At 46.8% G+C, this 23,158-nt stretch overlaps 1 protein-coding gene across 1 annotated transcript in view; it reads right to left on the reverse strand.

Annotated features, from left to right (window-relative positions):
- LOC133358359 (protein LMBR1L-like) overlaps positions 1-23,158 on the reverse strand; it is a 52,744-nt gene that overhangs the window by 22,555 nt on the left and 7,031 nt on the right. The window contains exons 2-8 of the mRNA XM_061576656.1: positions 19,320-19,404; positions 9,851-9,884; positions 9,117-9,256; positions 8,341-8,444; positions 6,207-6,333; positions 2,260-2,328; positions 1,464-1,528 (exon numbers count right to left, since the gene is read on the reverse strand). Coding sequence (XP_061432640.1) covers positions 1,464-1,528; positions 2,260-2,328; positions 6,207-6,333; positions 8,341-8,444; positions 9,117-9,256; positions 9,851-9,884; positions 19,320-19,404 — 624 coding nt within the window. The remainder of the gene's footprint in view (positions 1-1,463; positions 1,529-2,259; positions 2,329-6,206; positions 6,334-8,340; positions 8,445-9,116; positions 9,257-9,850; positions 9,885-19,319; positions 19,405-23,158) is intronic.

Raw genomic sequence — 23,158 nt, forward strand, 5'->3', positions numbered from 1 at the left:
CAACTTCCATGCAGGCAGATGCACGATCAGAAGCTGATGGGAATTTTGTGCGATCTACCAAACCGTGGCAAGGGAAGTGTCCTCGCTGTGTGCGATTTGCATTCCCGATTGGGATGAAGAATTCTCATGGAGCAGTGCAATCCCGCCCCCCACGTTAGAGAGCGGCCCGTCAAAGTGTAAATCACATAACTAAACTTAATTTGGAGCTTTCGTGACTGCAGGAATTATTCTTTGGTTCTTTCGGTAAAGTCACGTATAAAGATAAAATAATAAATTAAATTAAATACTAGCATACGACGTTTCGATTGCAACACAAGCAATCATCATCAGGTATAAATTAAATAGAAACACAAATCTAGTATACTTAAAAATGTAATGTAATACAACAGAGAGTAGGATAACATAACAGTCAACACCCTATCTGGCATACTCAGGAAGAACGTAATCAACCAGATAGGGTGTTGACTGTTATGTTATCAGACTCTCTGTTGTATTACATTACATGTCTAAGTCTACTAGATTTGTGTTTCTATTTAATTTATACCTGATGATGATTGCTTGTGTTGCAATCGAAACGTCGTATGCTAGTATTTAATTTAATTTATTATTGTATCTTTATACGTGACTTTACCGAAAGAACCAAAGAATAATCACATAACTACTTCTAAAATCCCGTCCAGTGATGCCTGGCTCACACATTAGGGTATGCACTTCCCCACCTGTCTCTACCGCCGGTGTGTTTCTCGCATGACAGTCGATCCGTTGTTTTTAATTCACGGAGCTGGAATTTAGCCAAGTGGAATGTGCAGAGTTAAATTTTCCGTGATGGGTTTTTTGTGTTTCCTGTAGCCATCAATGTGTACATGCATGTACGTAATACAGTACATGCAAAAATGCATGCTTCATGAACCCATGGTAAAGATACAATTAAAGAGCAAATATATGCATAATTACAACCTAAACAAACACTGTTGGCTATGAAGTGGTAATCATTTTATTCCATCAATACATTTATTACCATTACAATTTAAAGTGCGTGTCTAATGAGTGATAGGACAGAATACCGCAGATCAGAAGAGACCTCAAATTATCTTTAAAAAATAATAATCTATGAAAGTAATAAGGTCTCATCTCATCTTATGTAAAATCTGTTTTGCTACGAGGTTTTGTCACCACTTGTGTGTGCCAAAGCATTGTACTTTCATTCCAAAGTATTTAAAGCCAAACGAAACAGTGCACCACAATAACGTCCCGTAAACCATCCCCCATCAAGCGTCAACGGGCGACGCGGAGACCGTCAGGGCAATATCCCAAGGCGAGCTCTCTCCTCGGTTCGTGATATCGGCAACGCTAATCTCTCTCTCATCTGTCGTGGCACAGCGATTGACGTCGGTGTTGACAAACGAGTTGAGGGTGGAAAAACAGAAGGGAAAGGGCTCAAGGAGCCGAGCGAGTGACCTTACCCGAGGCTTCACCAGGAGCTGACCAGTGACGCTGAACATACACGACAGGCCCAGAGGGGTGCACACTGCGCACGTACACACACAAAGACAAAGATCCCCCATAGAGATTTTAACAGACTGTTGGGGCAAGTGCTGTTAGCGAGTAGCGCCTATGAAATCTGGAATGACACACGAGGGGGGTGGGGTGGCCAGGAGCACGAGTGGCGATGTTTACGTACTGCACCAGGTACTCGTTTGAGGCCGAGTCGTCGATCTAGGGGAGTCGCAAGACTGATTCGGATTATCGTCACCTGTGTTGGCCGTGAGCGGGAATTGAACTTGGATCGCTGGGTTCTTAGCACAGCGCGCTAAACGCTAAACTACCGCTCGCCACAACGTACACACACGCACACACAAACAAAGAATCACGAAGATCCGCCGTGTGGTCTAAATAGGCGATTGGGGAAAGTGCTCTAAGCGAGCAGCACCTATGAAGGCCAGTGTGGCTCATGAAGGCCTGAATGGCTCACGAGTGGGTGGTGTGGCCAACATCACGGCCGGCTGCCTTTGTCTCCCCAGTGCTGATGTTTTAGACACCACACAAAGTGCTCATTTAAGGCTGAGTCGACGAGGACTGGTTCAGACAATTGCCTTTGACGTTAATCATGGGCGACAGAAAGACCGGAGGCGGTTCATGGTATGGGCGGGGCGAGTGATTGGGTGGGCTGCCAGCCCACCACATTTCCCTCGAGAGTCTCCCGGATGTCCCTTGTCGACAGCGTCCCAGAAATGTGAGAGGGGCGCGAGAGGGACTCACACAGGAGCAGCAGCACGCCGAAGAGCGAGATGCACGAGTAGAGGTACGGCAGGTAAAATTCCCAGAAATCTAACAAAACACACACATACGACAGCAGCAGCAGCAACAACAAAGCATTCTCATTCGGCTTGGAACAACTCTTCCCGTCCGGCAACTTTAGATAAACCGTCACAAACGGGGCTCGCGATTCAACTCACAGTTGCTTCGAGATACCTGCGGCATTTAAGTGATTTATAAACGCAAATCCACTGTCCTTATTCGGATTCTACGGCGTTTCCTTTGTCCTGCCCATCTATGTTTGTGCTGCGTGTCCCGATTTCTCTAACTATGGGACCCTTTCACCAATTTTAAGATGACGAATTATGTAATTTTTACCGCAAGTACGTGGTGGTTGCGCAGATACGATGCCTTGCATTTGGTGTATATGAGGTGTTTGAACGTCGTAACACCTGTAATCCTGTCAGAAAAGGTAAAGCCGTTTTATCATTTAATTTCATGACAATGGCGAAATGATCCCACAGATACTCCAGTTGAACGCGAGCTATTATTATTATTATTAATTTGGTGTCTGCATTGCCCTTGTTCTACTCGCCTTTTGGTGGCCTCTGCCCCAGCACCGGTGGTACAATGCCACAAATGAGGCTGTCTTTGATGCAGGCCAAGCAGTTACGAGACAGTGCAAACACAATCAAAGCATATTTGTTTGAATTTCTTACCACATGTGGTTGTGCAGACATGTGCCTTGTAATTGGTATCTATTTGCTGTTTGAACATATTAACACCTCCTGTATTTACACCAGATTGGATAAAGCCTTTTTATCATTCCTCTTTGTTCTGTTGGGTATTTATTTTGTACGTGTCGTGTCTGTACTGTCCATCTAAATGTGTTATGTCTGCCTTGTTGTCTACTGTTGGTCTCATTTGTTCTGTCTCGTTTGATCATGTCTCTCGTTTGTAAAGTCCGGCTAGTTTGCGTTTTCCGTGTCATTTGGCCCGTCTCATTTGTACTGCACGTGTCGTCAAGCCCAATAGTCCAAATGTATATTAGCACTTTCCCTATAATTCGCACAAAATAGCAAAAGATAAATTCTCACACCCGCAATTGGATGAATGTTGTGTGAGCACAAGAATCGATTTAAAAAAAAAATTAATGGATGGATGGAATGAACAAGAGATAACATGCCCCAGAGTACATTCACGGTGAGAGATGGAGCGACGAAATCCGCTTGTCTCGCAGGCGTTAGGTGGAGGCCTCATCCAGCAGTGGATTATGACGATGAATACGAATGCATTGCTGCATGCATACTAACAAGACATAATTCAATGATAATGCTTCTGTCGGATTCATTAACATTACTTTCATTGTAATCACTCATCATCTGTGTATGAAGTAATTCCTTACACAAGTCTGGTCCAGAGATCCCTACTCTGAGCACACAGTTCAGCACAATGGTGATTATCACCGACACACATCCAGGGTGAGAAAATAGGATTGTTTAGTAAACGAGCCATCACATTGCCACAATATAGCCACCGGGCGCCACGGTGGCGAAATGTTAACTACCTCTCCAGGTATACAGGAGCACGTGGGTTCGATCCCGACCTTGACGCCTGTATATTTAGAGTTTGCATGTTCTCCCCATGGTCGCATGGATTTAGTTTATTCAAAAGCCCGATACGGTCCGTTGTTAAACCACTTGCCGGATGAGACCCTGCCTCCCACACCGCCACTCTGTGCAGGTCGTGGGAAGTGTTTTAACCATACTTCACCACACTGGTCAGTGCGGGTGAAATTGGAGGAGAGGGAGCCAAGGACTGATTTAGATATCGCTCCCCACTGGTGTTTTACATTGTTTTATAGTTCGCGTGACCAGCATTCACATGACCTCTGCCGCAAAGTATTATTGTTTTTAAATCATGCATAGACGCACGCGTGCACGTACGTCAGCACAAACGACCAGCACTGAGTGCTCAGTGTGTGCGGTGTAATAAAGGGCAGCAGAGAAGAAAAAAAACTTCAAACCCGGTGACAAAAACAGGAAGTGGCGAAGGTGGCGGCAGGAAACGAAACCGAGGAAACTGAGGGGCTTTCGATTTCCACGCCAGGCTCTTCTGCATCCTTTTTACATGATGCCGGGCAGCTGGGTAAGCATCGTTACAATCCTTGGAGAAGGGTAGCCAAGGTAAAGGCACAGTCCCGTAATTCCTTTCTTAGGCCACTGCTGGCGGAAGGTGCCTCCACTAGGGAGAGCTCGAGAAATTTCCTCCTGTGGATGGGCATCTTGGTCTACTCTTCCACGCTGGCCAGACGTCTCTGAAGGGGATTGGGAGTACCCACACTTTACCCCACCTGTGGTATGCGGTTTATACTGCTGGGTCTACTTTGTTCAACTGCCACACCGAAGCATCGGACTGGCATCTGATGGATTGCAAGTGGAGTGGACCAGCCATGACACCAAGCTATAATTCCCTGAATCTGTATTATAGTGAAGCACAGATGGCATTCAATAGTGTTGTTAATTCACGTACTCAAGTAGAAACGGCGGGCCAACAGAAATTTAATTTCTTCCGAGACGTTCGAAGCACATCCTATCCCAGGATCAGCAACTCCTTTATCAGGAGGTGCTGACACTGTCACAACGCATTGATATTAGTCTCATGCTCATCATATACGCACAACAACATGCGTTGGAGAATCTATTATTCCCTATTTGTATAAATCATCGATAATGTAAACGATGCCTCCCATCCAGTGCATCTCAATCTCTCTGCCCTTTCCATGTTTGTATGTATCTTGAACTTCTTTCGCACTCTACATAGCCAACCGCGCTAATCGGACGTGCGGGAGGACAACAAACTAAACACAAAAATCCGTTCTAAGAATTCTAGATTTGAAGCTTTCGTGACTGCAATGATTCATATTCTTAGGTTTTTTCGGTAAAGCCACGTAGGTAAAAACATTAAAAAGTAAAATAAAATAAAAAATAAAAATCACGACGTTTCGGAGGCAACACAAGCGTCCGTCTTCAGGTGGTACCGTCACAGCCACGACAGCTGTATCAAGTAAATGAGAGATTGCAGGAGCTACCACTCCGTTTATATAACGGTTGGAGAAGGTGGTGATTTTTATTTTATTTTTTAATGTTTTTACCTACGTGACTTTACCGAAAAAACCTAAGAATACCGTTCTCAGAAATGAGTTTTCAATCGGGATTTAAAAGTGCATAGCTCCAGTGGCTTCCCCATATGGGAAGGGTCATTGCTCAAAACGTTCACTCGATTATAAACTCTTCCTTTCAAGGCCAGTGTTATCGACGCACACAGACCAGCATGGTGAAATACGATCAAACCTACACCATCCAAAGTGTATCTGCTCCCTAATTCATCTTCATCATCATCGCCATGATCCATGGGCAGATAACCCGTAGGTGTCCACTGCAATATTTCGTTATTTGTTTCCACTTTCCTCTGTCTTGTTCCAATATGCTCAAGTAGTGCCACATCTTTATGGCACCAATCTCTTACGTCGTCATCAAACCATTCTCTGTTAGGTCTTCCTCTCTTTCCAGCTCCTTCCATTTTTCCCAACAACTACACACGTTTAATACGATCGTTGTTGTCCATCATGCATGTGTCCAGATAGTGCCAGCTTCCTTCTCATCAAATCTTGCATCATCATCATCATCAGGTTGTCTTCTTCTATGGGCAACCTTTTTCTCACTTCTAAATTGGGTCACTCTTAGATGCAGCATCCTTCTGTACCAATACAATTCAAATGCCAATATCTCTTATCTGTGTCAGTATGGTCAAACAAAGCCCCCCCCCCCGCCCCCCATAACCAACGGGGCAGCGAGCGCAGAAAGGCCTTAATCCAAGTGTCACGTGGACAGCGAGCGCTAAGCCTATGCGCGCTGCGTCTCAGTCACGTGGAAAAGCTGCGGTCGCACCGTAGAGAGACTCCTTGCTGGCGGCGTCGTCGTCGATGAGCGCCGAGGCCACCCACACCATCCCAGCCACAAGCAGCGACAGCAGGAACAGCACCACCAACGTCTCGTACAGCCTCGCCGCAATGCCCTGCAGCAAGAGGCAAGGGGATCCTCCGTGAATAGCCTTTAACAGACTGTAGGGGCAGGTGCTGTTAGCCTGTACAACACCTTAAAGAGCACACACACCCCCCACAGTACACACACATCACACGCACACATCACACAGCGTGCACACGCACCCACGGCGGGGCGCGGGGCTGTCTACCCACCCGCTCGTATCGCGTGCCGACCTTCATAGGTGCTACTCGCTGACAGCTCTTGCCCCAACAGTCTGTTAAGGCTGATCAGAGTTGGTTGATAAAGGAGGTGGGGGTGGGGAGGTTGGGGGGCCGGGTGTGTGTGGGGTGCTCAGCATAGGACCGGTTCAGATATCAACTTAGTAGTCAGACACACTGATTCAGGCAGGTACTTGAGAGGCACCGCTGGGTCACATGTTTATATCCTGATGTTAGCCACGGGCCGAGAATCCAACTCGGTTTTTCTGGGTTCATAGCGGAAGCACGCTATCCACCGAGTCAACACACCCAGTGCCACCACCCAGCGTTAATGATGACAACTAATTACATAATCCTCAGGACAAACGCGTGTTGGGAAGCATTACATAATCTGTGCATACGCACGACTTTTGCGAATTTGTATTCAATTCAGGTTTCCCGCACGGCTTGATAATCCACCCTGTATGGTTAACAACACTCAACACGGCTCGAATCAATAACACCGTGGCCTTAAAAGGAAAAAAAAAATGTTACAGTAGACGTTTTGAGCAATAGCCCTTCTTCATAGCACATGAAAGAAGGGACATTGCCTGAAGCGATGCCATTGAAGATGAAGATGGGTCAATAATTAACAAAATCGAGATACATTCGACAATAACAATGACCTAAAAGGAAATATATAAATCGGCTACATCTTGGGTCATGGCCTTTCCCGTCTCTTTCCTATGAAGGGAAATTACCAAAACGTCACCTCAAATAATAAATGAAATCCTTTTTGCTGCAGCGCTATTGAGCAACGTGTTGAGTTGTTGCCGACTGTGCACCGCACCAAAGCGGCAGCAGCAGCATGGCCCAGCAATGCGTTTCTGTCCACGTTGACCACAACGCTTTTGAAACCTAGACTGGCCCTGTCTCGAAGACACTCACGTCTCCATGGGCTCTCCATTTGCCTTCACTTGAGGAAACATGCGACTACGGTCAAACTACACCCAGATCATGCAAATAGCTTAGTTACTGACGGACATGTGGGACCGAGTGATACAGGGAGGGACCCTGGAATAGACGGGAAGGGCGCCCGTGTGTGTGTGTTTGTCATTGGTTGGTAGTGGTTAGCACACTGCAGTACGAAGCTAGCGACCCAGGTTTCATTCCTAGCAATGTTTAAAAACAACACCTGGTGCGGTGCGTATAGAACGTCAGCGCTGGAGAAAAAAAGGTGGCTGGCTGTGATGCTGTCCTCAATACCCTCCTGTGTGCCATGCCAATGTTCATATGTGCACATGTATGTATGTTCAACTTCCTTCTTCTTTCACACCATACATAGCTAACCGTGCTAATGGCAGTACTTGCCCTAACCGGAAGGTGTTGGCTATGTACTTGGCCTCTAAGCGATGGTTGGTGGATCACACAATTGTTGTAAAACTCCCTCCCGTGGGCGTGGCTTGGCAGGAGAAGGCGGTACAAAAAAAATGTGGACTCCACCTGTTCCATCTGTATGGGATAGAGTGTTGCCCCCTCTCACATGCGTGGGTTTTTTCTGGGTGCTCCAGTTTCCTTTCCACATGCAAACGCTCATGAATTGCCTGAGAACGCCGCTGAACTTGGGCAATTGTTGGCACCGGCTCACCGCATGGCTGCTACCACTCGCCTGTGGTTCCTCCTCCTGCCACCTGCGGGTCGTCCTTCCTCTCTACGAGAGCGAGCGAGCGAACGCTGTGCAACGGCGGTGGCTGGCACGGTGTTACACGCTGACATTAGGCTGACACGGGGACCTTTGACTTCGCAGTGCAGGAGGAGCGGAGTGGGAGTCTGCAGCTCACCTTCCGTGAGCCGGAAAACCCCTCGGACTCCGTGAAGAAGTAAGCGAAGGGCATGAGGAAGACCAGCGAGAGGTTGGAGAAGAGGAAGATCAGATTCCACAGCCCTGAGGATCACCATAATGCACACGATGGTCAACACGCAGATCGTCGCCCGTCACGGCACAGCGACAACCAACATCACTCCCATAACTACTAATGTCTACTCCAACATACACCAGAAACAAAGATCCCCCGTATAGCCTTCACAGACAGTGGGGTCAAGTGCTATTAGCGAGCATCTATGAAGGCCAACACGGCACACGAGGGGGTGAGTGGCCAGCACCACGCCCGGCCGCCTTCGTCTCCCCAACCACACCAGGTACTCATATTTGGTGTTGAGTCGACCAAGGGGAGGCCAAGGACCAGTTCAAATAATCGTCACTGGTGTTGGCCGTGAGCAGGAATCGAACTCAGGTCGCAGGGTTCGTAGCGCAGCCGCTACACAACCAACACAACCTCCGCCACCATTATCACCGTTACCATCATCGTCATCATTATCTGCAACACCATGATCAGAGTCAACATCACGCTCCTCATTATCATCATCAACAGCCAAGATAATCATCATCACCACAATCATCACCACAATCATCACCATCATCATCACCATCGTCGTCTCCGTGACAGCCACCACCATCGTCTTCCTTTAGGAATCTCTCCCCGTCGGGCCACAACCTCCGCATGGCGTCGCACCACGCCGTGAGGGGGGGGGGGGGGGGGGGGCGGCTTGCGCTCACCGTGGATGAGCGAGCCGTTGAGCCACTGCATGTAGTAGCTCTGCGGGAAGGAGAGCAGGACCTCGTTGCTGACGATGGAGAAGGGCAGCAGCAGCACCGCGCCCAGCGACATGGCGAGCGTAAACGTGCAGAGCCACAGCCTGCGCCAACGCAGGGATGCACGCGGGCACAGCGACAACAACAACAACAAACGCCGTTCGTCGTTGAGCGACGGTAACGTCACCACGGTGCTTGTGCCATGCTAGGTGCAGTCTGAGACGGCGTGACATGCCGAAGGCGCGTTGGCGGCATACGTAAGACACACTCCGCGTGCGCACAACACACGAGCAGCCCACATACATGCAACACACATACATGCAAAGCACACAGCACACGCGTACAACACACAAACAAAAATAAAGGTCCTTCATGTTGCCTGAACAGACTGTTTGGGAAAGTGCTGTTAGCGTGCACCTTTGTCTTCCCAGTGGCGTTGTTTACACATCGTACCAGGTGCTTATTTGAGGCCGAGTCGACCTAGGGGAGGCCCCACGACCAGTTCAGATAATCGTCACTGGTGTTAGCCATAAGCGGGTATCGAAGTCGCTTCGCCGGGTTCGGAACACAGCGTGCTAATGACACTGTACTGCCGCTCCCCACAAACACACATTAGACACACACACACAGAGGGACAAGCTGCCGTGCACGAGTTGTTAACATCAAGTGTGAATGCGATGCATAAGTGCGAAACTTACGATATTCTGTTAACCATGGCATCTTCGTCATCATCTGGCAAAACACGAACACACGTAGGGTTAAGACCATCATCCTCCGCAACTTCAAGACTCACCAGACTGCAGCCTTTCCATGATTACCAACTACCAGGTGCACGCGGAGAGTGCAACGGCCTAACGCACTGCGCTGACGTGGCACAGCGGGTTCGCCGCTTTGTCGCAGAGGTTCGCCGCTTTGTCGCAGAGGTTCGCGGTTCAATATCGGCAGGCCTCCCTGGTTAATACTGCGGGTGTATTAACCGTAATGTACGCGCCGTCTGCTTCACCGTGGACATTTAAGATTCCGTGAAGCGGTACAGAACGAGTAGGCCATCGTGTGCCTGTGTCGCGGTCCAGATCTGTCAAATTCGAAAAAAATTAAGCCGCAAATCACGGAATTAGAATTGTACACACATTGCCAATCATCGCACTACCTCTACTGGCAGACTAATGTCTGCTTGCAAGCCAGGTGCTGAGTCACTTGGTGCCGCACAGGGACAGCTACCACTGGGGGGTGCGCTCTCAAACCTCATTAGCACGGTTGGCTACGTAGGGTGTGAAAGAAGTTCAACATATATGCATACAAATGTGTTGAGATGGGAAGCGATGTTATGGTGTGTAAAGCGTTCTGAGACGGACCGGCGGAAAGGAGGACGGCTCCGTCAAAAACAACTCTGTATCACTATCATAGCAAAAATGGCATGAATATACGTACTAAATTACTAACAATTATCATTATTATTGATACAGTTTGCTTAATAGAGCACACTTCACGAGGAGCAACCCGGGTACTTCACAATAACGTTCACAAAAATAAAATCATTGGCTAATAGAGCTCAAGGATAAGATCATGAAAGATCCATAATTAGGTAAAGTTTCAACAACACACAAAGTGTTATGCAATACTAACAGTGATCTTGAGTCGTCATCACACTGAGCAAACGTGACCAATAAAGACAAGATGACCACAATGCAGTTCTTCAGGAACTAGTAGTTTTGAAATAAATGCTTAAGGCCATGGCGGTGGTGGCGCAAGCCTGAAATCTAGCACTGTGGAAGCAACGAGGGTTGGTGGGTTGTACAAATGTTGGGAAACTAACTCCCTTCCCGTGGGCACAGAGGAGGTGCCATCCTGGCTTGCCGGAAGAATCACAATCAGAATCTTTATTTATTCTGGAGAAATACGATGAGCTATGAAGTTCTTTTCATAGATGTCCAGTTTGGGTGCGTCAGCAAGTCTCAATACAAAAAAACGATAGGAGTGAAAAGTATGGAATAGGAAAGCAAATCACTATAAACTCAAAGTGAACTTTGTTTATTTCACCAGGTAAAGCCCACTGAGCTATTAGTTATTTTTCAGGAGCGACCGAACCACATATGCTAACTTCAACGAAGTGGCTTATCACGTGGACATTTATAGCAGTCAAACGATCTAATTGCGGTACAGCAAAGTGCAGACAAATCTCCGTTTGTCCCATTTGTATGAGATTGAGTGTTGCCCCCTCACACATGTGGGTTTTCTCTGGGTGCTCCGGTTTCCTCCGACATATATGAACACTCATTTAACGGCTCAAAACGTCTCAATATGTAGAGGACTGAAAGCACCTTGGAAGCACCAGCTTCTCTGCCTGGTTCTCCTGTGGTTTCTCGGCGATTGCGAGATGCAATTTGCATGAACGACGCTGCTATATAAAACTAAACGTGATAAGGCTGAGAGCTTATTGAACACCCAGTCTGCATTTGTGTGCCATAGAATCTTCTTGTTTGCCGGCCTGCGCTTAATTTTTCTGTTGCGATGGATGATCTCATCGTTTACAGATTTGAATAATACTAATTTCATTTCGTAACACTGCGTCACCGCCACACAGAGGAGGACTCAGAGGCATGCGAAGTAACCACAGACAAGTGAAATGGCAGTAGCCAGGCAGTGAGCCGATGACAAATTCCCGCTCCAAGCTCTACGGTCCTCTATATATATTGTTTTCTGCCACTCGATTACTTTTTTACATTTGGGAGCAACACTCTATCCCAAATAGATGGAGCATGTGGGCTACACTATGTAGCCCACATGCTACACTATGTAGCCCACATGCTACACTATGTGTAGCCCACATGCTTGCTGTACCGGCCTTCCCCTGGCAAGCCAGGGTATGGGCACCTCTTCGATGCCCATGGCAAGGGGATTTCACAACGTTGGTTCGCGAGCCATTAACCCTCGCTGCCTCCACAGTGCCGGATTATAGGCCACGCACAGCGTAGCCACCGCCGCCAGGACGGCTGTAGGGGGTTTGCAAGGACTGCAGTTGAGAAACTGCTGCTGGAAATGACCATCAACACACACACAAACACAAAGATCCCCTGATAGCCTTTCACAGACTGTTGGGGCAAGTGCTGTTACGAGCCCCTAAGGCCGGCCAGCAAGGCACACGAGCGGGGGTGATGGTCAGCAGCACGTCTGTTCCAATGCTGATGTTTAACACAACGCACCAGGTACTCATTTGGGTTTCTTGGGTTTATGCGTCTCGGTTTCTTGGGTTTCTCCCAATGTTTTTCAGTGAGGGTCATTTGTTTACCTTTCCTATACTGTACTTTGCATTCCGATTGTGTTTTTGTATTATTTGTTGTTGTAACGTTGTCACCCCATGCCCCGACTGGACATCTGTGAAAAAGAGCTTCATAGAGTTCATCGGATTCCTCCACTATAAATAAATATCCTGATTCTGTTGAGATTTGTTGTTATTTGTTGCTCTTGCACCACTGTCAACGCAGCAGCAGCAGCGCCAACCAATCAATTTGTCACAATTGTTTGCATGCTGTTTAGGTTGTCGCTAGTAATGCTTTTCACTTCAATCCCCGTTGCTGCCAGAGCCCACACCGAACCCAGGGGGGCCTGTGGGGGGGCTGTGGGGGGCCTGTGGGGGGCCTGTGGGGGGGCTGTGGGTGGCCTGTGGGAGGACGTGGGAGGGCGTGCGAGTCCGTGCACGTGCTCGACACAGTCCCATCATTCCCTGCCCTCTCATCGCTCGCCACGCAGATCCGCCGCAGGCGAGGAACCTAACAATACAAACTCTCAGTCGCCCTTCGCCATCCACTCAAAACATTTACACGTGGCTTACAAACTCTTTTCTACGTGTACACAAACAGGGCCCATCGTGTCAATCCGCTGCTGGATGAGAGTCGTCGGTGGGGGGTCGTTTTACCATACTTCACCACACCGGTCAGTGCTGTTTGGTGGATGTGGAGGAGCAGAGATGTTGGAGCGTATTTCTGCATTGCCCCCCTGCTACCAACAGCACAGCAGCCGCCTGTGACATTGGTGAAATTAATCGCTCTGCTGTGAAATCTTAATGGGGGGTTTGTATGCGATGCGTGCTACCAGCCTTGTACGGTTTGCACTGGAACGTCACCCTGTACAGTCGTTTGTGGATTGCTTTGTTCTCGTTATTGTTTTGCTGTAACCAGGTATCTGTACCCAGGTCACTATCGAATAAAAATTGCATTTATACCCAATGGATTTAACCTGTGCTGAAATAAAACCTATAACACCCATTTAATGGACAGTTGTCACCCCATGCAACATTGCCCTGCCTTAAACCTGCTCGGCTTCCGAGATCCGACGAGATCGGGTGCATTCCGCGTGATGCGGTCATAGGATACGAGCACAATGGACAATGGTAAAGCTCAATGATCAAACCACGACTCTGCTCAACCAAGCGATGGGGTGACCAATTAGCAGGGTGATGACGATTTGTCGATTCTTCCAGTTTTTATTTCAGGGTCGTGCATTGCACGATGGGGTTAAGGTCACTCTTACAGCCACTGGAAAGGCGCTGCCATTTGCCGCGATGTCACAAAAAAAAGATTCTCAAGATATCATTTTCTACAATTCAGCGAATTGCTGGGGAAAGAGAGGAGCGGCGTTTGTGAGTTTTTCTTTCCCACCAAAAGTGACCACATTGTCATGGTGGGAGCCAGTTCTCTACAATAGGATGGCAGACGTTCACAATTCGCCGCACGTATCTGGAGCGTAAGAAATTTTTGTAGCCGATGAATGGATGACTGAAACGGCTTGCTGCTCGCTTAGCAACTCGTTTCGTTCAAAGTAGTATTCTACGGCTATTTTTAAAATTGTTTTTTTTATTTGACTAGAGCCCAGTACAAATCACGAAATATTCTACTATTATTAATAATTGTTTAAACTTATTAATAATTATTTAAACTTGTAACGTGCTACCACACAATAGTTGCTCGCCCTCAAAGAGAGAAAGAGGACGATTCAGAGGAATGAGGAGGAACCACAGACAGCAGCCACATGATTGTGAGCCGACAGAAAATTGCCCCCCCAAGTTCTGCGGCCCTCTATATATGACGGTGTTATCAGCTAATTAGTGAGTTTACAAAGGGGAAGAAAACCAGAGCACCCATATACCACTCACCAGAGGTGTGGACTCGAGTCATGTGACTTGGACTCGAGTCAGACTCGAGTCATGAATTTGATGACTTCAGACTCGACTCGGCAAAATGTACAAAGACTTGCAACTCGACTTGGACTTGCATAACAATGACTTTGTCCCACCTCTGAGGTGTGGACTCGAGTCATGTGACTTGGACTCGAGTCAGACTCGAGTCATGAATTTGATGACTTCAGACTCGACTCGGCAAAATGTACAAAGACTTGCAACTCGACTTGGACTTGCATAACAATGACTTTGTCCCACCTCTTCCACTCACACATGTGAGGGGGTAACACTTTATACCAGAGATGGAACAGGTGGAGTCCACATTTTCTGTACCAGACTTCTCCTGGCAACGTCCACAGGAAGGGAGTTTGAAGACATTCGTGCGTTGATCCGCCAACCCTCGCTGCCTCCACGGTGCTAGATTACAGGCCAGGAGCATAGTCACCACTGCCCTGAAAAACCTTTGAGGGCAAGCAAGTTCGAGTGGATGCAGGACAGATTGTCTGCCGTGGCACTGACTTTATGTGCTAAAAGGTAACGTGGGGCAAGATTTGGCCTGAAGGTTAGACAGACCATTCGCCCGGTCAGATAGTAAATTTAGCAACTTTACAAGGACACATTTGTGAGTATTGTACAACCGAAGTTCAATAAAAAATAACACCATCAGACAAGCAAGTGAGATTAATGGTGAAGCTGAAACGGAGTTTTAAAGGGACTCGGGGGGAAAAACGGTAATAACGTGTTTGGAAGAACCCCTTATCACGCGCGTTCACAAGAACATGGTGCAGAGTGCCAAGTTGGCTCCGCTGAGATCCCGGCCTCAACTTCAGACAACCTGATTAGTGCAGTGAGTTGATGGTCTAGGCCAGGGGTCGGCAACCAAAATAACAAGAAGAGCCATTTCTTTCCAATTCGGTACAAAATTCAGTATTTCAAGAGCCGCAATGCATCTGAGTACATACTGTACATATCGTCAAGAAGCAGCCCGTAAAGAGCCGCATGCGGCTCCGGAGCCGCAGGTTGCCGACCCCTGGTCTAGGCCCAGTCACCCACCACTGCAGAGAAAACACCTAAATGCCAGTCCTGAGAAAATAATGATCAATGGGAATTGTCACGTGGCGAACATTACTCTCGTAAGCAGAGCGAGGGGGAAAGTGCTGCCCCCTACTGCGTGTGGATCAGAGTTCTCGACTTAAAGGGATCTCAGGGGTAGCTTCACGGTGTTCGGTTCGGCGGATCATCCTCCTACACGAAGGGTCGCACTGCTCTGTGAGAGTTGCGACTGATAATAGCATAATCGGGTATCAAATTTGCAGAAAAACACCAACTAATTATGTAAACAATCTGTGCAGACTTGCATCGCAAGCACACACGTCCCACCGCCACCACCACCAAACAACAAGTGGAAACGCGAGTTTCTCTCCGTTGAGAGTATTTAGTTAAGGAGCACCAAGGAGTCGTTGGTTTTTTGTTGACAGCGCCGATGATGACGCGGACCGGCAACGCTCTCCCATCCTGCGGGCAGCCTCCCGTCGTTACGGTGGCGCCGCATTGGCTCGGAGATGTTAACTACCTCGCCTAGTATACAGGAGGTCGTGGGTTCGATCCCAACCCTGGCGCCTGCTGCTGTATATTTGGAGTTTGCATGTCTCTCTCCCCGTGGTCTCATGGATTTTTCTCCGGGACCTCCACTTTTTCCCTCCACAGGTCGCTTCTGAAATTTTTTATATAGCTCAGTAGGCCTTACCTGATAAAATAAAAAATTAACCCGTAAAAACAAAGTTTTTCACTATAAATCCTTTATATGCGTGGCGGCTAGAGTCCTCTCGTCCTCTGGCTTGAGATGGCTGCCACCTATGGTCAGATGATTGCCTGCCCCCATTAAGCAATTGGTAATTAAATATAATTTATTTTTTCCTAAAAAGTGTAAAATTTTGGAGAAAAAATTTTCACGAAAATAAATTGTCACACACAACGAGTCTGTGTGCAAAATGTCAGCTCGATTGGATCACGGGAAGTGGGTAAAAAAACGACCGAAAGATTTGCACGGTCGTAAGCGCGCAAGCAAGCAAGCAAGTGAACTTAATATAAAGGATTTAAAAATAGTTTATAGTTTAGTTTGATAGATCGCACAATCGGGATAAAATTACGGCAAAATGTAAATTATTTTGTTATTTAAAGAATGTGTGCAGACTTGCATCGTAAGCACACATGTCCCACCACCACCGTGCAAAAAGTGGTAATGCGAGTTTCTCTCGGGTTTAGAGTATTTGTCTCCCGCGGCCGTGATTCCCAGATTCAGGTGGTGATGGTGATGGCAGTGGCGACCACGTTGGGTTGGCTGTTGACGTTTGCAGGTGCCAGCAACAAGGACCAGGAAGGGCATACGTCTCGTCGCTCGCGTGCCGAGAGCTTCTCCGGCAATTACCGCCGGGGCTTGGCAAGCGAAATCGACACGCGCGTTGACAAATACTTGCAAACGCAGTCCACCCATCTGCTTATGCACTCTCGGTGGGGGTGCTCCAGCTTAAAATTTGATCTATGGCTGTTTATCGCAAGCAAGCCCGATGTTGAGGCCAGGCGAGCAAAGAAAACGCAGAGAAGGTTCTGGCACAGCTCCTCAAGTCATTGCACGTGTTCCGTCACGTGAACGTAATTCATTGGTTTGGCAGCTGGAAAAATAAGCGCTGTGTGAATGGTGTTTCCTATTCGAATGCGAAACTTTAAGCACAGGTCTGGGGGTCTATTGTAAGAGTGAACGTTTAATTAATCGCCACCCCCCCCCCCCCCATGCGATTTCCACTGTAATAGCAGCAGCTCTTTCTCCTACGTCAGCAGATCTCCTGCTGTGTTTGTTTCACCTGATGACGGTTGCTTGTGTTGCTATTGAAACGTCGCGATCTATTACTTTTTAATATCTACGTGACTTTACCGAAAGAACCAAAGAGTCACGAAAGCTTTAAATCAAGATTGTATTAGAAATGTTATTTGTTAACTTGGCAAAGCCTTACTGAGTGAGTCTCAAGATATTTTCAGAACATAATAAATGTCTACACTGAGGACCGGGACTGCCACTGACTTTTTGAGACACTTAGACTCGAGCGGCTTTTGGCTAGCCATCGAACAAAGACGGTCACTGCAATGCGCGCTTTCAGATGCACTTCTGCGGCCGTCTGGAACGCTCTTCCTTCTGATATTAGGAAGCCACTGGAGATATGTACTTTTAAATCACCTAGTTTAAAAACTCATTTATTTAGAACTGGCTTTGTCTTTAATGTGTTATCCTTCCCTGCACCCCCGAATAGCACGGTTGGCTACGTACAGTGCAAAAGAAGTTCAACATACATACATGCATACCTCTATCTTAAAGGCCCCACACCTTCTTTCACCTGGCTCCATAGTTACGGTCATTTATAAATCAGTCAGAATATGTATTTGTACTGGAGGAATCCGATAAGCTTCAAATCTCTTTTTTACAGATGTCCAATATAGGGCGGGTCAGAAGTGATGTCCGTGACATTGTGTGGCGCATTACAAATTGCATTCTTATTATTATTCTTATTACGTAGGTTTCGCGCATGGGATGGAACCGCAGTGCCCCAAAAAAACCAAGATAGGAGGGGAATTACGCTAAATGTCCACACAGATGGGTTCACAAACCGAACAGTTGTATTACCATCTTATGGCTGCCGTGAAACCCAGCACGTTTGGAAGCATCACACATCTACGCGAACCACTACCACGTCCCAAGGTGTGGGTTGTTACCCACACCTGGCAGCGATAAGAGCCTCAACAGGAATGTACATGCCCCACAGGCAGGGGACAAACAGGATTTTAAAAACTCTGGTGGTGTGCGACTGTATTCACCCCCGAACATACCATGGAACCTGACAGGACTCAATGGCTAATTCACAAGAAGAGGTCTATAAATTCACACCGAGACCCACAGACTCATATGGAGACCCATAGACTCACAGAGCTCTATAAATTCACACGAGACCCATACACACAGAGAACATTACACTCACAGAGATCTATAGATTCACATGCAGAACCATATACTCACACAGTTAACATTAGACTCATACAGAGATCTATAGATTCACATGTAGAACCATACACTCACACAGAGAACATTAGACTCATACAGAGATTTATAGATTGACATGTAGAACCATACACTCACACAGAGAACATTAGACTCATACAGAGATCTATAGATTCACATGTAGAACCATACACTCACACAGAGAACATTAGACTCGTACAGAGATCTATAGATTCACATGTAGAACCATACACTCACATAGAGAACATTAGACTCATACAGAGATCTATAAATTAACTTGTAGAAGAAGGCATAATCACAGCAGCGATGCAGCAGTGATGCAGCAGTGATGCAGTACTCCTGACGCAATCATCTGGCTCAACCGTTTAAATGTGAAATTGTGGTTGTTGCTCCATATCAACATCAGCCGAACAGAAGGCTGGTTAGTTATAGCCACTGCTCTGCTGTAGAGCCGCACTACATTAGTATTCCCTCATTATTCATGATCATCGTGAATAAAAAATGTTGCGGATAATGTATGTATGTATGTAGAACTTCTTTCGCACCGTACATAGCCAACCGTGCTAATCGGAGGTGCGGGGAAGGACAACAATGATATTGGCCTATGAATATTGTACGCGCAACATCTGCAGATGCTTATAAAGCTTCGAGAAGTTCTCTCTATCTTTCTAATCACGTTATCTCATCATGTTATCTCATTACATTCTCTCTCATCACTTGCTCTCATCACTTGCTCTCTCTCGATGCAGTCATGTAGAGTTCCAGATGTGATTCGCGGAAAGCCAAAATCGCGGATAGCAAGTTCACGAATCACGAGGGAACACCGCTGTGTACATCTCCCGGAGGGCGCGTCCAGAGGAGAGACCGGTAATCCACCAGAGCCACTCCGTTGTTGACGCAGATAATGGAGCTCAGGGGGCACCTGATATGAAGTCCGCCTTCTTCTTGTATCTCGTGATGGTGACGTAGGAGACAATGTAGAGCGTGGTGAAGAGCAGGAAGCAGATCTGCAAGTGAGTAAACGGACAAGGGGTTCAGATGATTGAAAGCAGGATCACGATCACCATCTTCAAGAACTTCTGTGGACTCACTCTCCCTCTCACCTCACTCTACTCCCCTCCACGCACTCTCCTACCTCCCATATCACTCTACTCCCCTCCATGCATTCTCCTACCTCCCTTCTCTCACCTCACTCTACTCCCCTCAACTCACTCTCCTATTTCTCCCCTCATCTCACTGTACTCCCCTCCACACTCTCCTACGTCTCTCATCTTATCTCACTCGCCTCCCCTCCATGCACTCTCTCTGCTCCAGCAACCAAGGCTTACTGTGGAAGCCCAGAGTCAACCAACGCTCAGTGGGGTGGTCGCTCATTGTCCTCTGTTGCTCCCAAAGTCTCGAACTGCCTTCCTCCAGTCATCTGTGCTGTCGACTCCCCGTCTCTGTTCAATTCAAGGCTCAAAACCTTCCTCTTACTCCTCTGGCTGTGACTGACTGCCTCTCTCTCGATAAAATAAACATGCTCACGGTTTTGATGGAGAGTCTTGAGATGCGGTCACAATTAAACATTGCAAATCTATGGTTCTCTATGCGGATCCATGGGACACTATGTAAGGCTATGGTTCTCTCTGTAAGTCCGTGGGTCTCTATATATAGTTACGTGTATGAGCCTCTATGACCAAGGCCCAGTACGCAGCTAATAAACAAATAAATCACACCCACAGTGTATAAACTATGTTTATCTTATCAGGAAAGGCCCACTGAGCATACAGCTCTTTTTCAGAAGCGACCTAGCCACAAATGATAGCTCAAAAATGTGGCTTATCATGTGGAAAATTATAACAGCCAAAAAATCTAAACGCATGTTTCTAAATGTGGAGAGAAAAACCGGAGGACCTGGAGAAAAATTCACGGCACCACGGGGAGAGATACACGCAAACTCCAAATACACAGGGTTTAGGGGTTGACTCAGCCCATCACCTTTCCAGGGTCGACAAAGTGAATACCACTGTGTGGGGAAGTCAATAGGAATGAGGAACTTCCACCACTGGCTCTGTAGGACTGTAAACGAGAGATGAGCATCAATGCATCTCGATGCTCATTCAAGCAGCACATCATGCTTTCCAAGCAAGAGTGAACGGGTTTATGTGTTAGTTCTGTCCATCCGTTACAAAAGCCAGGCTTTTGCAAGATTATTCCACACATCAACACGTTGTGTCTTTCCCCAGCGTTATCCCGATTGTGCTGTCGACGTCGCGCCATGAGATGAGTAAAACTTGGTGCTAGAGAACGGCCCACAGTAGCGGATATCGGAGAGCTACCTCCGACATCCCTTCAAGTGTCCTCTTTTGCACCATATGTAGCCAACCATGATAATCGGGGGAAGGACAATAAACTAAACACAACAACAAGCAGTTTAAAAAAAATACGTTCTCCTCACATTAGGACAAACCAACAAAACCTTAACACATCCGTCAATAACACTGCGTGGCCTTAAAAGAAAAAATATATAAATAGACGTTTCAGGCAATAATCCTTCTTCACAGCACATACGGTATATGGAGGGAGAGAAACACGGGGGATCATAAAAGCTGGAGACGGCACCTGTTTATACCATGGGGGCCTGATGAGAACTAAAAAAAAACATTTATGATGACCGAGTTTTAAAATTGGCATGTAAATAGTTAACGTTAATAGCAGTTTTTGGAGTAACGGGCTAATCACACACGAGGGGATATCTGAGCAGGAAATCCCCGTGAGCTTTCACTGTTGCACCCGACAGAAAGAGGTGTGTCACACTCAAAACACGGGAAGGGCTTCGCCGTTCCTACTGGACCGGCGGCCTTGTGGAGCGTGCACTACGCTCGTCCCACCAGGAGCGGGTGAGGACGTCGATTGGGAAGACCCAAATCTCATTTTCCAGGGACGCATGGCTGCAACTCAGCGGCGAAACGCCAGGAAGACTTCCCCCCCCCCCCATCGTACACTCGCTCAAGAGCCACCACTGATATGATTTACACCCCGGCATGTCAACTGTGCCGCCGTGTCAGCTTACCGTTCTGCTCAGCGCTCGGGACAAGGTTTTGCTTCTTCTAGAGTGAATTTGTCCTCTACTTCTGACACCGAGCGAGTAAAATCGAGATTCAGGGGCAGAAAAATGCAACACGCGCCATGAATTCCCGAGTGGTTTTGATAAATAGCATAGAAACTTTAATGCCAACTTAATTGTGCAATTTTATTACGTGAGATTACTCACGAAAGCCTCCCTTGGGTTTCATGCCTCTTTTCTCAGGAGGGTTTTGCCAAGTTTTCACAGAAGAGGGTGGTGATTACTGCCCTGTAGATTCCAAACGAGTGATTTACAGTCCACAAAATATTCAAACTTGGCATATCTGGATCATGAAGCTGGCACTCAATGACCCACTCTTGCGAACTATGTCAATGGATCTGTAAAGACCGCTGTGAGTGAAGCAAACGGCCACGCAGCAGTATTATCATAGTTAATATGTGACTTAAAGCTTTCGCGACTGCAGGAATTCATATTCTAAAAAAATGTTTATATCTACGTGGCTTTACCGAAAGACCCAAATAATATAGTTAATACGCACGTGCTTTTAGAGTATTTGGCTGCTATAAATTTCCACATGATAAGCCATCGAGTTGAGCTATCATTTGCGATAGCCACGTTGCTTCTGAAAACGAGCTACATTGCTCAGTGGGGCCTTATCTGGTAAAATAAAAAAATTAACCCGTAAAAAGAAAGTTTTTCACTATAAATCCTTTATATGCGTGGCGGCTAGAGTCCTCTCGTCCTCTGGCTTGAGATGGCTGCCACCTATGGGTCAGATGATTGTCTGCCACCATTAAGCAATTGGTAATTAATTTTTTTTCCTTTCCCTAAACAGTGTAAAATTTTGAATAAAATGTTCACGAACATTAATTGTTACGCACAACGAGTCTGTGTGGAAAATGTCAGCTCGATTGGATCACGGGAAGTGGGTTAAAAAACGACCAAAAGATTTGCACGGTCCTAAGCAAGCAAGCAAGCACGCAAGCACGCAAGTGAACTTAATATAAAGGATTTAAAAATAAGTTAATCAAATAGCTAAACAGAGCAGTCACTGTATTCCAAGCGCGAACATCTGCACCCCGTCCAGGTGCAGTCCTAGCCTTGACACTGCAGAAGGGTTTCCGCGACACGCTGATACCACCACCACCACCACACATCTACGGAATAATACCCACTGATCGTATTTCCCGTTATGATAAATATCGCCCTGCCCAGTTTAATAAAGAAACATATTGTACGTCCAGACAAAAAATTGTTAAAATGAAAAACGCAACAAGATAGATTCACATATTGAACCATACACTCACACGTAGAACATTAGACTCTCACAGAGTACAGTGCCTATTACTCCATTAAATGAGTGCTTCATTTAACGAGTGCATTCGTGCTTGGCAAAAAATAATTCTCCAAAATACGCCATAGCTTTTGTATGGCATCATCGTCCTCACATTTCATTTATTTACATTCACATCGTGTGAGCGTTACAAACTTCTTCTTGGTTCTTTCGGTAAAGTCACGTAGAAGGGAAGTAATAAAATAATAAAAATAAAACATAATAAAATAATTCTCACGACGTTTCGGCCACAACGCAAGCAGCCGTCCTCAGGTGAAGAACATGTCTGTCGATAAGACAGTCTAAATGACACGTCTTAGGCTTGGAGTGTCTATTTAAGCTGTGAGGGAGGAGGAAG

The sequence above is a fragment of the Lethenteron reissneri genome, chromosome 61, assembly GCF_015708825.2.
Source record: "Lethenteron reissneri isolate LAM-NWPU_2019-01 chromosome 61, ASM1570882v1, whole genome shotgun sequence".
Lineage (NCBI taxonomy): Eukaryota > Metazoa > Chordata > Hyperoartia > Petromyzontiformes > Petromyzontidae > Lethenteron > Lethenteron reissneri.